The sequence below is a fragment of the Oncorhynchus kisutch genome, linkage group LG4, assembly GCF_002021735.2.
Source record: "Oncorhynchus kisutch isolate 150728-3 linkage group LG4, Okis_V2, whole genome shotgun sequence".
Classification (NCBI taxonomy): domain Eukaryota; kingdom Metazoa; phylum Chordata; class Actinopteri; order Salmoniformes; family Salmonidae; genus Oncorhynchus; species Oncorhynchus kisutch.
The window spans coordinates 40,135,406-40,149,730 of record NC_034177.2 but is presented as its reverse complement, the minus strand read 5'-3'; the positions used below and the strand labels follow the sequence as shown (position 1 = coordinate 40,149,730).

Below are 14,325 nucleotides of genomic sequence, written 5' to 3'. Positions count from 1 at the left end.
TTGTTACCAAGGCTGACTTTCTGTCTGTAGTCTGGCTTCTAGTGCCTCACATTGCCAATGAGGTGCTTTAACAGGCAACATTTTGTATGGCACATAGTAAATTGAACTTGTATCATTTTCAATTTTCAGTCAACTGTGGGTTTGTTCCATGTGGTTTCACGAGGTTCGTGGCCTCCAACTTGGCTTAAAACTGTTGTTTTAAAGCATTTCAAAGGAGTTGGTTTGGTCAGGTCCAGTCTCTTGCCACATGATTTGGCTGTTAAAAGATGAGCCTTTTTCATTTAGTGCTCTGTGTGCATTTTTAAAGCTAAAGCCAATTTGAATGATCTATTCAGAAAACAGAATATTTTATGTGATAAATAGGATTTCGGTAATGTTCTGATCCCTAATGCCAAGCAGAAACTGAATTGAAAGGATTTTGTGGTCAATTCCAAATAAAGTATTGACAAATTCTGAGCTCATAACAAAATGAAATGATAAATTAGCCCTTAATCTCACTTTAATAAAGAGTACCAATTTCATACGGTAACTGTTTCCTAGCAATACATGTGATTTGGTAAATATTAGAGTTAGGTGTTGGGGTGGGATTCGAACCAGGGACCTTGTGCATGACCTTGTGTTGTTAATGATGTGTCCTCGTGAATTGGCCCCATTTTTCTTTTCACCCTCAGCTTCTGCATATTAAAAGTAACAAGTACCTGACGGTGAACAAGCGTCTGCCGGCGCTGCTGGAGAAGAACGCCATGCGTGTGTCTCTGGACCCATCCGGCAATGAGGGCTCTTGGTTCTACATCCAGCCCTTCTGGAAGCTCCGCAGCGAGGGTGATAATGTAGGTACCTTTTGTGCTGATCTTGGATCAAGTTCCCTTTGTCTATACAATCGTAATAATTTGTGATCTGAAAAGCAAAACTGATCTTAGATCTACACTCTTACTCTGAGAATATTTATGAAAAGGGGTCCTGACCTGACTGTAACTACAGGCCACTGCAATCCCGAACATGTGACCAAACGTGGAACAACTCCTAGCCCTACTTATCATAGATATGTTATGGCAAACCAAACCTCATGATGAAACTCAGTATTGTTGAGATGTTTAAGTTGTGAGAATCTTTAAAAAACAAACATTTTTTTAGGGGCTGTCTTAATATATCGGGGCGGCAGGGTAGCCTAGTGGTTAGAGTGTTGGACTAGCAACCGGAAGGTTGCAAGTTCAAAACTCCCAAGCTGGCAAGTCTGTTGTTCTGCCCCTGAACAGGCAGTTAACCCACTGTTCCTAGGCCGTCATTGAAAATAAGAATTTGTTCTTAACTGACTTGCCAAGTTAAATAAAGGTAAAATAAAAAAAATATTGCAATTGTCCTGTTTTAATTAGATTGGTATTATGTCCATGTCAACGTAATGTCTTCATCCTGCTGAAATAACTAGACTGGTTGTCTCCTCTCCTTTTGCTTTAGCATCCTATGGTGGAAGGTATTCTTCTTGTTTGAAGTGCATGGTGGAAGTTTAGGCCATGAAACTTGCTGTGAAAGCATGGTAGCACTAGCTTTGCATGAGCATTGGAAAAACTTAAGTACGTGTTTGCATTTCCACGACTCTTCTACAATTCTTTTCCCCCTTAACTGTTATTGACTAACAAGATCTGCGCAATTTAGAATACAGCAATGCTATAGATACTTAGTCTGTTTATTATGATATGTAAGTGGTTTGAATGGAGATGCTTGAGACTATATGGTGCATACAGTACACTGCGTTCAGCGATTTCCTGCTGCCACACACATTACTGTATGAATGAATGTCAATGCGCTGTGTACACCCCACAGGCTACACTTCCTTCATTTTACCATGGGTTGTGCTCATCTGCTATTGTTGTGGGGAATACTTATCTCTAGATAGATTGGTAACCCTTTGCATGGGACAGGGAGTGACTGTGGACCTTTGCTGTTTGATGTGTGTCAGGTCATCTCATTCCTCTGTCCTCTGATCTGCCTCATGTGTATTATGTTTTATTCTACTTTACTCTCTTCGTTATAATGTGTATGCTAGTGTCTGACCTGTGTGCTTGGTCCCTAGGTGGTGGTGGGAGACAAGGTGGTCCTGATGCCTGTGAATGCAGGACAGCCTCTCCACGCCAGCAACATTGAGCTGCTAGACAACCCCGGCTGCAAGGAGGTACGATCCATTGAACTGTTTTATTTAGAGCTGAGTGACTATGTAAAACATTTACTGGATACTATGCATGGCAAAACGGTGCGGAAGAATGACAGCCATGTTATCTGTTTCAGCATGCAATCTCCAACAATTCCTGTACTATCGTGTTTTTGAAGACTCCAAAAAAGCTGCTGGTCAGCAGGTTTGCCTTTGAAGCACGTAGGATGAGCGAGTGGCATTGTTTCGAGTCCAGGCGGCAATTTGAATCTCGGCATGTTTTGGTTTTCTAACTTTATCCTAACCCTAACCGTAACTACTTGCTAGTATACCTAAACCACTTGCTAAATCAACTGTATCATAACATGCGTTTGGAAAGCTGCCTGGTTATAGGTATTATTAAGAACATTAAGTCTAGTGGTAGTGCCTCAGACTCTAGTTCACACACAGGCACTGGTAACGGGGTTACGAATGCCACCTCTGCCCCTACTCTGTCTCTCCCTCTACCTTCCGACTATCACTGTCCATAAAAAAATACTTTCTGGTTGCAGAACTGGCAAAGTTGCAGGTATGACATACCTGCTGACCAGCAGCTACACTACAGAACAACGTGTAGTATGTGGACACCTGCTTGTCAAACATCTCATTCCAAAATCATGGGCATTAATATGGAGTGGGTCCCCCCTTTGCTGCTATAACAGCCTCCACTCTTCTGAGAAGGTGTTCCACTAGATGCTGGAACATTTCTGTAGTGGCTTGCTTCCATTCAACCACGATCATTAGTATGGTCAGGCACTGATGTTAAGCCTGGCTCTCAGCCGACGTTCCAATTCATCACAAAGGTATTCATTGGGGTTGAGGTCAGGGCTCTGTGCAGGCCAGTCAAGATCTTAACAAACCATTTCTGTATGGACCTTGCTTTGTGCACTGGGGCATTGCCATGCTGAAACAGGAAAGGGCCTTCCTCCAAACTGTTGCCACAAAGTTGGAAGCACAGAATCATCATGTCATTGTGTGCTGAAGCGTTAAAATTTCCCCTCAATGGAATTAAGGGGCCTAGCCCGACCCATGAAAACAGCCCCAGACCATTTTCTCCTCCACCAAACCTTACAGTTGGCGCTATGCATTTGGGCAGGTAGCGTTCTCCTGGCATCCGCCAAACCCAGATTCGAGTCCAATGATGGCGAGTCTTACAGCACTCCAGCCGACGCATGCCGTTGCTCATGGTGATCTTAAGCCATGGCCATGGAAACCCTTTTCATGAAACTCCCGACTAACAGTTGTGCTGACTTTGCTTCCAGAAGCAGTGTGTAACTCAGTATTGAGTGTTGCAACTGAGGACAGGATTTTTATGCTCTATGCGCTTCAGGACTCGGTGGTCCCGTTCTGTGAGCTTGGGTGGCCTACCACATTGCGGCTGAACCGTTGATGCTCCAAGACATTTCCACTTCACAATAACAGCACTTACAGTTGACCGAAGGAGCTTTAGCAGGGCATACATTTGATGAACTGACTTGTTGGAAAGGTGGCATCCTATGATGATGCCACGTTGAAAGTCACTGACCTCTTCGGTAAGGCTATTCCACTGCCAATGTTTGTCTATGGAGATTGCATGGCTGTGTGCTCTATTTTATACACCTGTAGACAGCGGGTGTGGCTGATATAGCGGAATCCACTAATTTGAAGGGATGTCCACATACTTTTGTATATACATTGGGGAGAACAAGTATTTGATACGCTGCCGATTTTGCAGGATTTCCTACCTACAAAGCATGTAGAGGTCTGTAATTTTTATCATAGGTACACTTCAACTGTGAGAGACGGAATCTAAATCCAGAAATTCACATTGTATGATTTTTAAGGAATTCATTTGCATTTTATTGCATGACATAAGTATTTGATACATCAGAAAAGTAGAACCTAATATTTGGTACAGAAACCTTTGTTTGCAATTAGAGAGATCATACGTTTCCTGTAGTTCTTTACCAGGTTTGCACACAGTGCAGCAGGGATTTTGGCCCACTCCTCCATACAGACCTTCTCCAGATCCTTCATGTTTCGGGGCTGTCGCTGGGCAATACAGACTTTCAGCTCCCTCCAAAGATTTTCTATTGGGTTCGGGTCCGGAGACTGGCTAGGCCACTCCAGGACCTTGAGATGCTTCTTACGGAGCCACTCCTTATTTGCCCTGGCTGCGTGTTTTGGGTCGTTGTCATGCTGGAAGACCCAGCCACGACCCATCTTCAATGCTCTTACTGAGGGAAGGAGGTTGTTGGCCAAGATCTCGTGATACATAGCCCCATCCATCCTCCCCTCAATACGGTGCAGTCGTCCTGTCCCCTTTGCAGAAAATCATACCCAAAGAATGATGTTTCCATCTCCATGCTTCACGTTTGGGATGGTGTTTTTGGGGTTGTACTCATCCTTCTTCTTCCTTCAAACACGGCGAGTGGAGTTTAGACCAAAAAGCTAATTTTTTCTCTCATCAGACCACATGACCTTCTCCCATTCTTCCTCTGGATCATCCAGATGGTCATTGCCAAACTTCAGACGGGCCTGGACATGCGCTGGCTTGAGCAGGGGGACCTTGCGTGCGCTGCAGGATTTTAATCCATGTCGGCGTAGTGTGTTACTAATGGTTTTCTTTGAGACTGTGGTCCCAGCTTTCTTCGGGTCATTGACCAGGTCCTGCCATGTAGTTCTGGGCTGATCCCTCACCTTCCTCATGAACATTGATGCCCTACGAGGTGAGATCTTGCATGGAGCCCCAGACCGAGGGTGATTGACCGTCATCTTGAACGTCTTCCATTTTCTAATAATTGCGCCAACAGTTGTTGCCTTCTCACCAAGCTGCTTGCCTATTGTCCTGTAGCCCATCCCAGCCTTGTGCAGGTCTACAATTTTATCCCTGATGTCCTTACACAGCTGTCTGGTCTTGGCCATTGTGCAGAGGTTGGAGTCTGATTGATTGAGTGTGTGGACAGGTGTCTTTTATACAGGTAACGAGTTCAAACAGGTGCAGTTAATACAGGTAATAAGTGGAGAAGAGGAGGGCTTCTTAAAAAAAGTTCTGTGAGAGCCGGAATTCTTACTGGTTGGTAGGTGATCAAATACTTATGTCATGCAATAAAATGAAAATTAATTACTTAAAAATCATACAATATGATTTTCTGGATTTTAGATTCCGTCTCTCACAGTTGAAGTGTACCTATGATAAAAATTACAGACCTCTACATGCTTTGTAAGTAGGAAACACTGCCGATTTTGCAGGTTATCAAATACTTGTTCTCCCCACTGTATATTGTGTCTGAGGCTCTGCAAAGATTTGTATAGTCATGACAGTCTGTTGCTCCTCCCTGCTCCTCTCCTTGGTTGAACTGTAGGTGAACGCTTTGAACTGCAACACCAGCTGGAAGGTCACTCTGTTCATGAAGTTCAGTGACTACAGAGAGGACGTCCTCAAAGGAGTGAGTGCACTTTATCTTACCTAAATGCTTCCCATCTATGCTTACCTTTTTTTATGCAGAGGGTTGTACACACAGTGTATTGATGAGGGCTCTGCTTGCACACCCACGTTTAGGCTACAACTGTTTTGATTTACAAATAGCAGGAAACAGAGGACATACAGTGCCTTTGGAAAGTAGACAGAGCCTTTGACTTGTTCCACATTTTGTTACATTGCAGCCTTATTCTAAAATGTATCAAATAAAATACTCAGCAATCTACACACAATACCCCATAATGACCAAGTGAAAACAGGTTTTTAGAATGTTTGCAAATGTATTAAAATATAAAAAAGATACCTTATTTACATAAGTATTCAGAATCTTTGTGACTCGAAATTGAGCTCAGGTGCATCCTGTGTCCGTTGATCATCCTTCAGATGTTTCTACAACTTGATTGGGGTCCACCTGTGTTACATTCAATTGATTGGACATGATTTGGAAAGGCACACACCTGTCTATATAAGGTCCCACAGTTGACAGTGTATGTCAGAGCAAAAACCAAGCCATGAGGTTGAAGGAATTGTCCGTAGAGCTCCGAGACAGTATTGTGTCGAGGCACAGATCTAGGGAAGGGTACCAAAAAATGTCTCCAGCATTGAAGGTCCCCAAGAAAACTGAGTCCATCATTCTTATTAAATGGAAGAAGTTTGGAACCACCAAAACTCTTCCTAGAGCTGGCCGCCCGGCCAAACTGAGCAATTGGGGTAGAAGGGTCTTGGATAGGGATGTGACCAAGATCCCAACAATCACTCTGACAGAGTTCTAGAGTTCCTCTGTGGAGATGGGAGAACCTTCCAGAAGGACAACCATCTCTGCAACACTCCACCAATCAGGCCTTTATGGTAGAGTGGCCAGAGGGAAGCCACTCTTCAGTAAAAGGCACAAGACAGCCTGCTTGGAGTTTGCCAAAAAGGCACCTAAAGGACTCTCATGCCATGAGAAACAAGATTCACTGGTCTGATAAAACCAAGATTGAACTCATTGGCCTGAATGCCAAGCGTCACGTCTGGAGGAAACCTGGCACCATCCCTACGGTGAAGCATGGTGGTGGCAGCATCATGCTGTGGTGATGTTTTTCACCGGCAGGGACTGGGAGACTAGTCAGGATAGAAGCAAAGATGAACGGGGCAAAGTACAAAGAGATCCTTAAAGAAAACCTCATCCAGAGCACTCGGGACCTTAGACTGTGGCCAATGTTCACCTTCCAACAGGACAACGACCCTATGCACACAGCTAAGACAAAGCAGGAGTGGCTTCGGGACAAGTCTCTGAATGCCCTTGAGTGGCCCAGCCATTGCCCGCACTTGAACTCGATCTAACATCCAGCCTGACAGAGCTTGAGAAGATCTGCAGAGATTAATGAGAGAAACTCTCTAAATACAGGTGTGCCAAGCTTGTAGTGTCATACTCAAGAAGACTCGAGGCTGAAATCGCGCCACATGTGATTTAACAAAGTACTGAGTAAAGGGTCTGAATACCTACAGTGGGGCAAAAAAGTATTTAGTCAGCCACCAAGTATGCAAGTTCTCCCACTTAAAAAGATGAGAGGCCTGTAATTTTCATCATAGGAACACTTCAACTATGACAGACAAAAATTAGAAGAAAAAAATCCAGAAAATCACATTGTAAGATTTTTTTATGAAAATATTTTTTTATAATTAGCAAAAATGTCTAAACCTGGTTTTGCTTTGTCATTATGGGGTATTGAGTGTAGATTGACGAGGAAAACAATACATTTAATACATTTTAGAATACGGCTGTAACGTAACAATGTGGAAAATTCAAGTGGTCTGAATACTTTCCGAAGTATGTGCAGATGTATTGTGATGGAAGGTGGGGTGAGTTTTTGTGTTAGGAAAAGTGTGGAGTTTAGTGAGTGAAAAAGGATGATGGTTGCAAATCCCGGAGCCCAGGTGTGTTTGTGAGCAGGGGTTGTGAGAGCGTTTAATTTTGTGCAGATATACATTTTAAAATAACCAGATTTATAATTATATTTATTTATTGCCCTATCATGATGGAACGGTCCCCAACCCTATAACCTAGGCACCCACATGAGCGACTCATACGCTAAGGAGTCCTTATATGTTTTATGGGCCTACTGTAAGTAGCCTGTATGCAGCCAAATCAGAAAGATGAATGCGGTCAGAGACCGACTAAAGCAGCACCCCCGCTCTCAAGTTTCTGAGCCTGCCTGGCAGGGTTGGTCTTACAAAGCCAAAGCCCCCTGATGGGAGAGCATAATGTACAAGGAAATTCTCAAAGCTGCTAATGGGAACCTTGACGACCTTATACCTAGCCGGTGGGGATTCCGGTGGGGTGCCCCCACCCAGGTAGTGGCAGTGCTGGCAACACTAGCTGCAGTAACCCATGGGGAGGGTGTCACACTCTGTGCATATTATTGTGGCACAAAATAATCAAAGGTCTGACTGCACAGAGATGCTTGGGGAAGATGGTCACAGCGGGGGACCAGCATGTGTGTTTCAGGGGAACGGGGTGTATCTGATCTCCTTCACCTAGTACTTGGCAATGGTTAATCAAATCTCCCTGTTTTAGCTCTATTTTGCATGCCTTCTCAAACAGCTAGAACTGTATATGCAGCATATGCAAATCAAGTATTTTCTTGAGTTGGTCTCAGAGATGGGGAGCTGATGATCTGAGTTTATGGTTGTTTGTGGGGGAAAGGGATAGTGTGTGTGTCCAACAACTGTTGCTAGGGAGTAAAGATGTTCGGGAAAATATAGGTTGAATCACAGTAATTATTTGCTAAAATAATAATTGCTTGCCAAAAAATACATTTTTGTAATGGCAATCCTGATTAGAGGTAACAATCCTTTGCATGAACTGCCTACATTATTACGAATATTATTGGTTAATTATGGAAATTAAGAGAGCAGGATGTTTTAAATATACACTACCTTTCAAAAGTTTAGGGTTACCTAGAAATGTCCTAGTTTTTTAAAGAAAAGCACCTTTTTTTGTCCATTAAAATAACATAAAATGTTATCAGAAATACAGTATAGACATTATTAATGTTGTAAATGACTATTGTGGCAGATTTTTTATGGAATAGCTACATTTATCAGCAACCATCACTCCTGTGTTCCAATGGCACGTTGTGTTATCTTATCCAAGTTGATCATTTTATAAGTCTAATTGATCATTAGAAAACCCTTTTGAAATTGTTAGCACAGGTGAAAACTGTTGTGCTGATTTAAAGAAGCAATAAAACTGACCTTCTTTAGACTAGTTGAGTATCTGGAGCATCAGCATTTGTGGGTTCGATTACATGCTCAAAATGACTCATTTCAAGAACTCACTCAAATAAAGTGTTAATTTAATTGAAATGTTTCCTTTCAGTTTCTTATCCCAAACAGCTAAACCATGTTGTCGTCTCTCTATTGGTCAGGGTGATGTGGTGCGTCTGTTCCACGCCGAGCAGGAGAAGTTCCTGACATGTGACGAGTACAGGAATCAGCAGCACATCTTCCTCAGGACCACCCTGCGACAGTCTGCCACCTCCGCCACCAGCTCCAAAGCACTCTGGGAAATAGAGGTACCCTACTGTTCGCATCGCAATGATTGCCTTCCATTTCTCCAAAAGTGCCCTCCTCCCCACACATGTGTGGGTTAGAGGGAGTTTCCACCATATTTCTTACACCATTTCTTTTCTTTTTAAATCAACAAAGACATTTGAACAAGTGCATACTTAGGACATGGAATTGAGATGGAGCAAGAAGTACTTTGTCTGCTCTGAATTTAGCTCTTGATATGGTTTGACAAGTAGAAACACCTATTTTAAGATTTGAAATGAGTATCTGCCTTGTGAACAAATACATTAAGTCCTACATCATAGTGTTATGAATTGGCTGACTAGTGATGACCGTAAGGGCCATTGTGAGTGGCTTTGTGGGATCTTTCTGGTATGATTTGTGCGTTTAGAAAAAATGTGTTTCTCCATTGTAGGTTGTGCACTACGACCCCTGCAGAGGGGGTGCTGGCCAGTGGAACAGCCTGTTTCGCTTCAAACACCTGGCCACTGGGAGCTACCTGGCTGCAGAGGTAGGCTGTTCATTTCTCTTCGCTCACTCGCACACATGCACGCACAGGCTTAGGCGGTTTCCAGGCTCTCACCTTCATGCCAACCTTGTGCCATCCTGAACACCAGGGTCGTTTTATTTTTTCAAACCCCACTGAGCCTCTGTAATCCGAAGGTTAGCAATACTAACAAGTATATCTCAAATCCCATAGAGAACGCATTGTGAAATTTTTTATACAGTCTGACCTGAACGATTTGCAGGACAGACATCCCAGCTCATAAAGTTATACAATTAACTCAAAACTGCTACTCACAGTTTGCTGCACGCTCGATACAAATATTAGACAGTAAGGCTAGATCCAGGAGGGGATTCTCTGCTGTTACCAAGCGAAGTTTGATTTTGGAAGAAGCTAACCACTTGGCTACATGGCTAACTAGCTACTAAATTATCAAGCCAAATGTGCAACTGTAGAGCGTTTAGCACATTTTAGACATTTTAACTTAATAGTTATAAGATATCTACCTGGCAAACATTTAGTTGTGAATTCCGTGCTGTAACTAGATCACCTGACGCGTGCTGCACGACAGTGAGTGACTCACTGTTGTTGTATGTTTGTAAACATCACTTGACTGCGGACTGACTACCTGTATGCTGCAGAATGCAAAATTATGTGACAGGTGAAATTAACAAGGCAATATTTTTTTTATCTCAATGTATTGCACAAGTTCACTGTAGGTATTTCATTTAAAAGTAGCTACAAATATTACAAGTTTTTTTTTTTTTAAACCTTGAAAGAAATAGTTTTGACGATATTGACAAGCCATCCCGTGGCTATTTCCAAATTTTCCGGTATAAGGTATACTGCCCAAGCCTGCGCGCGCACACACACCACACACACACACACAATTGACAGTCAGACGGTTATCGTTTTTGTTTAAATGTCTTGCAGTATTAGTTCAGCTGTGTTGTCTATTCAGTGTGTTTTGACTTTGCTGTTCGGTCAGTGGTTGAATTTGAATACCGATCATTTTAAAGACTAACCATGAATGACTCATCGGTATTACAGGGTGTTGTTCACGTACATTACTTTCCTTATCACATGTACATTGCTTTCCTTATCACAAGATATTTGACTAAATACGTGGAATTATTCAAATGACCGACACTACCCAACCCTTATTAGATCATTTTTTCTGACTTGACTGATTGCCAGTGTATGGGTGTTAACAACTCAGGTTAACATCCTGTCCCTACTGGTTTATAATGCCTACCTCACATGGAACTGGGAGATGCCGACACACCACAATGCAACTCTCTGTCTACACTGCTGTCTCTGTACTGTCTCTTATGTCAGTCCTCTCAGTGGCCTGGCTTTGGGGGTGCTGATCTTATTCCTTGTGATCTGAAAGTAAACACTGATCCTATATCAGCACTTCTATTCTCTTATATCAGACTCTTTCTGAATACTGTGTGTACTTTGTGTGCTCTACTGATGTACTCATGTGTGGCATGAAAAATGTAATCAGAGGAGTTGTGATTTGACTAGGCCTCTCGTTACCGACTGTTTAGTCTCATTATATGTCTGGGATAAGGCTAGTAGTGAGAGGTGAGCAGATGTTGAGGTTCCAGACGTGCTGTTGATGGCGGTGTTCCCATTGTTATGGTTCTCTCTCTGCAGTGTCCTGTATTGTGTTGTACAGGTGCAGCACTGCAATAAGAATTTCCCCAAGGCTATAATAAAGTTGATCAAATCGGTCAACTTAGTCACAATCAACAATATGTTCTTGTAGAATAGTTTGTCAGTCAATGGTTTGCTGTGTGTGGGTCTGAAATCCTTCTCTTCCTATAGATGAATCCTGATTTCCGGGATGAGAGTTTGGATTCTAAAGCAGAGGTGAGTCAGGTCAGTGATATACTATTCATGTTTTCATAGTCCTGTCTGATGGACCTTAGTCTGGACCTCAGGTCCACTGATTTTAACAAAATGGTATACGGTGCAATCGGAAAGTATTCAGACCCCTTGATCTTTTTTCACATTTTGTTACTTTACAGCCTTGCTCTAAAATTGATTTAAATGTTTTTTTTCTACACACAGTACCCCATAATGACAAACTAAAAACAGGTTTTAGGAAATGTTGCAAATGTATTAAATATTTACGTAAGTATTCAGAACCTTTGATATACTTGAAATTGATCTCAGGAGCATCCTGTTTCCATTGATCATCCTTTAGATGTTTCTTCAACTTGATTGGAGTCCACCTGTGGTAAATTCAACTGATTGGACATTATTTGTAATGACACCCTCCTGTCTATATAAAGTCCCACAGTTGACAGCTCATGTCAGCGCAAAAACCAAGCTATGAAGTCAAAGGAATTGTCTGTAGAGCTCCGTGACAGGAGTACCAAAAAATGTCTGCAGCATTGAAGGTCCCCAAGAACACAGTGACCTCCATCATTCTTTAAATGGAAGAAGTTTGGAACCACCAAGACTCTTCCTAGAGATGGCCGCCCGGCCAAACTGACAAATTGTGGGAGAACCCGATGGTCACTCTGACAGAGCTCCAGAAGGACAACCATCTCTGCAGCACTCCACCATTCAGGCCTTTATGGTGGAGTGCCCAGACGGAAGCCACTCCTCAGTAAAAGGCACATGACAGCCTGCTTGGAGTTTACCAAAAGGCACCTAAAGGACTCTCAGACAATGAGAAACAAGTTCTCTGGTCTGATAAAACCAAGATTGAACTCTTTGGCCTGAATGCCAAGCGTCACGTCTGGAGGAAAACAGGCACCGCTCATCACCTGGCCAATACCATCCCTACGGTGAAGCATGGTGGTCGCAGCATCATCCTAAGGGGATGTTTTTCAGCGGCAGGGATTGGGAGACTTGTCAGGATCAAGGGAAAGATGAACGGAGCGAAGTACAGAAAGATCCTTGATGAAAACCTGCTCCATAGCGCTCTGGACCTCAGACTGGGAAAAAGGTTCACCTTCCAACAGGACAACAACCCTAAGCACACAGCCAAGACAACGCAGGAGTGGCTTTGGGACAAGTCTCTGAATGTCCTTAAGTGACCCTGCCAGAGCCTGGACTTGAACCTGATCAAACATCTCTGTAGAGACCTGGAAATTGCTGTGCAGCAACACTCCCTGTCCAACCTGACAGAGCTTGAGAGGATCTGCAGAGAACAATGGGAGAAACTCCCCAAATACAGGTGTGCCAAGCTTGTAGCGTCATACCAAAGAAGACTCTAGGCTGTAATCGCTGCCAAAGGTGCTTCAACAAAGTACTGAGTAAATGGTCTGAATACCTGTTTTTGCTTTGTGATTATGGGCAATTGTGTGCAGATTTTTATCAAATTTTTAGAATGTAATCTAATAAAATGCTAAAAGTGAAGGGTCTGAATACCTTCCGAATGCGCTGTATCTGAGTATTCTGCTATGTGTGATGTTTACTTAATGATAAATGAAGGTCATTCAATAGATTTGTTTGAGCAGTTGAACAACACATGACAATCGTCTCTCCTAGAAAATTGAATGCAATCCGTGATAAGATAATACAAACAGAACTGCATAAAGGGTAGATCAAAAGCTTAGGGACCTGTGAATCCTCTACAAACAGTGTGTTTCTGCTAAGAGAGTGACTTTGCGTGTGCGTTTCTCTCTGGTGGAAGAGGGATTTTGCCTGTCAAACACTGGGCCACCTTGTTCTCTCACATCACAAGTCCTATTACACAATCCTCTCTCACACTCACCAGCAAGAACAGATGCTTCTGCTTGCATCCAAACTCTCTCTCTCTAGACCTTTTCTCGGTCACTCACTTTCACATGCACACACACACACACACACACACACACAGATACAATGTACCACATTTATTCCCAGACAGATTTTTTCTGAACTTTTTGTCTGCTTCTTCTGCATTGGTATTCTGCCTCTGCAAGCGGCAACACACACACACACACACACACACACACACCCCCCGTGTTGGCTCAGACACTCAGGGGGCTCCTTACATAACGTCTGGGGGGTGCCCGGTGAGGGAGGGGAGACAGACGTGCTGTCTGCTCTGCTCTGCTGTTATATGCTGCTGGATGGAGTGAGTCACCAGAGGGAAGGAGAGGTGCGGAGGCACGGGGGCGGTTCAGTGGAGCTACTTCCCATTGACATGCGGAGCGCGCTGCAGCGGTTAACTCTCTGTGCTGTCCTATTATCTGTCTGCAGCATCCACACAGTGCAGTCCAAACCTCATGCACTGTCTCATTGTTATTACATAAGCCGCCATTGTTTTTTTCTTCTACAGTGTTGTAGATCTGTGGCACAGGCCTGTTGATATTAGCATGGAGAATGCTAGTCGTAAGAACTTTGGTATCCACCTCCTTGTGCGTGTCTGTGCTATCTGTCTGCAGACGGAGATGGATACAGTGTACTCCCAGAGGAAGGGTCAGGCTGCAGAGAAGATAGCCTACACCCTGGTGTCTGTGCCCCATGGCAACGACATCGCCTCTCTGTTTGAGCTGGACGCCACCACGCTGCAGAGGGCTGACTGTCTGGTGCCCAGGTCAGACTGACCCCTGAAACACACTTAAGATATCCAAAACTCTTGGAACACTTTTAAAGGACTCTTGGAAGAGATTT

The 14,325-nt window shown here is 43.4% G+C and overlaps 1 protein-coding gene across 2 annotated transcripts in view; it reads left to right on the top strand.

Moving 5' to 3' along the window:
* LOC109889517 (inositol 1,4,5-trisphosphate receptor type 2) overlaps positions 1–14,325 on the top strand; it is a 152,453-nt gene that overhangs the window by 21,866 nt on the left and 116,262 nt on the right. Inside the window, exons 5-11 of one of the 2 annotated variants that reach the window (XM_020480989.2) lie at positions 672–830; positions 2,072–2,170; positions 5,530–5,613; positions 9,059–9,205; positions 9,616–9,711; positions 11,539–11,583; positions 14,097–14,248. In XM_020480989.2, coding sequence (XP_020336578.1) covers positions 672–830; positions 2,072–2,170; positions 5,530–5,613; positions 9,059–9,205; positions 9,616–9,711; positions 11,539–11,583; positions 14,097–14,248 — 782 coding nt within the window. Of the gene's footprint in view, positions 1–671; positions 831–2,071; positions 2,171–5,529; positions 5,614–9,058; positions 9,206–9,615; positions 9,712–11,538; positions 11,593–14,096; positions 14,249–14,325 lie in introns of both variants that reach the window. The other variant, XM_020480988.2, reaches the window with a different exon arrangement.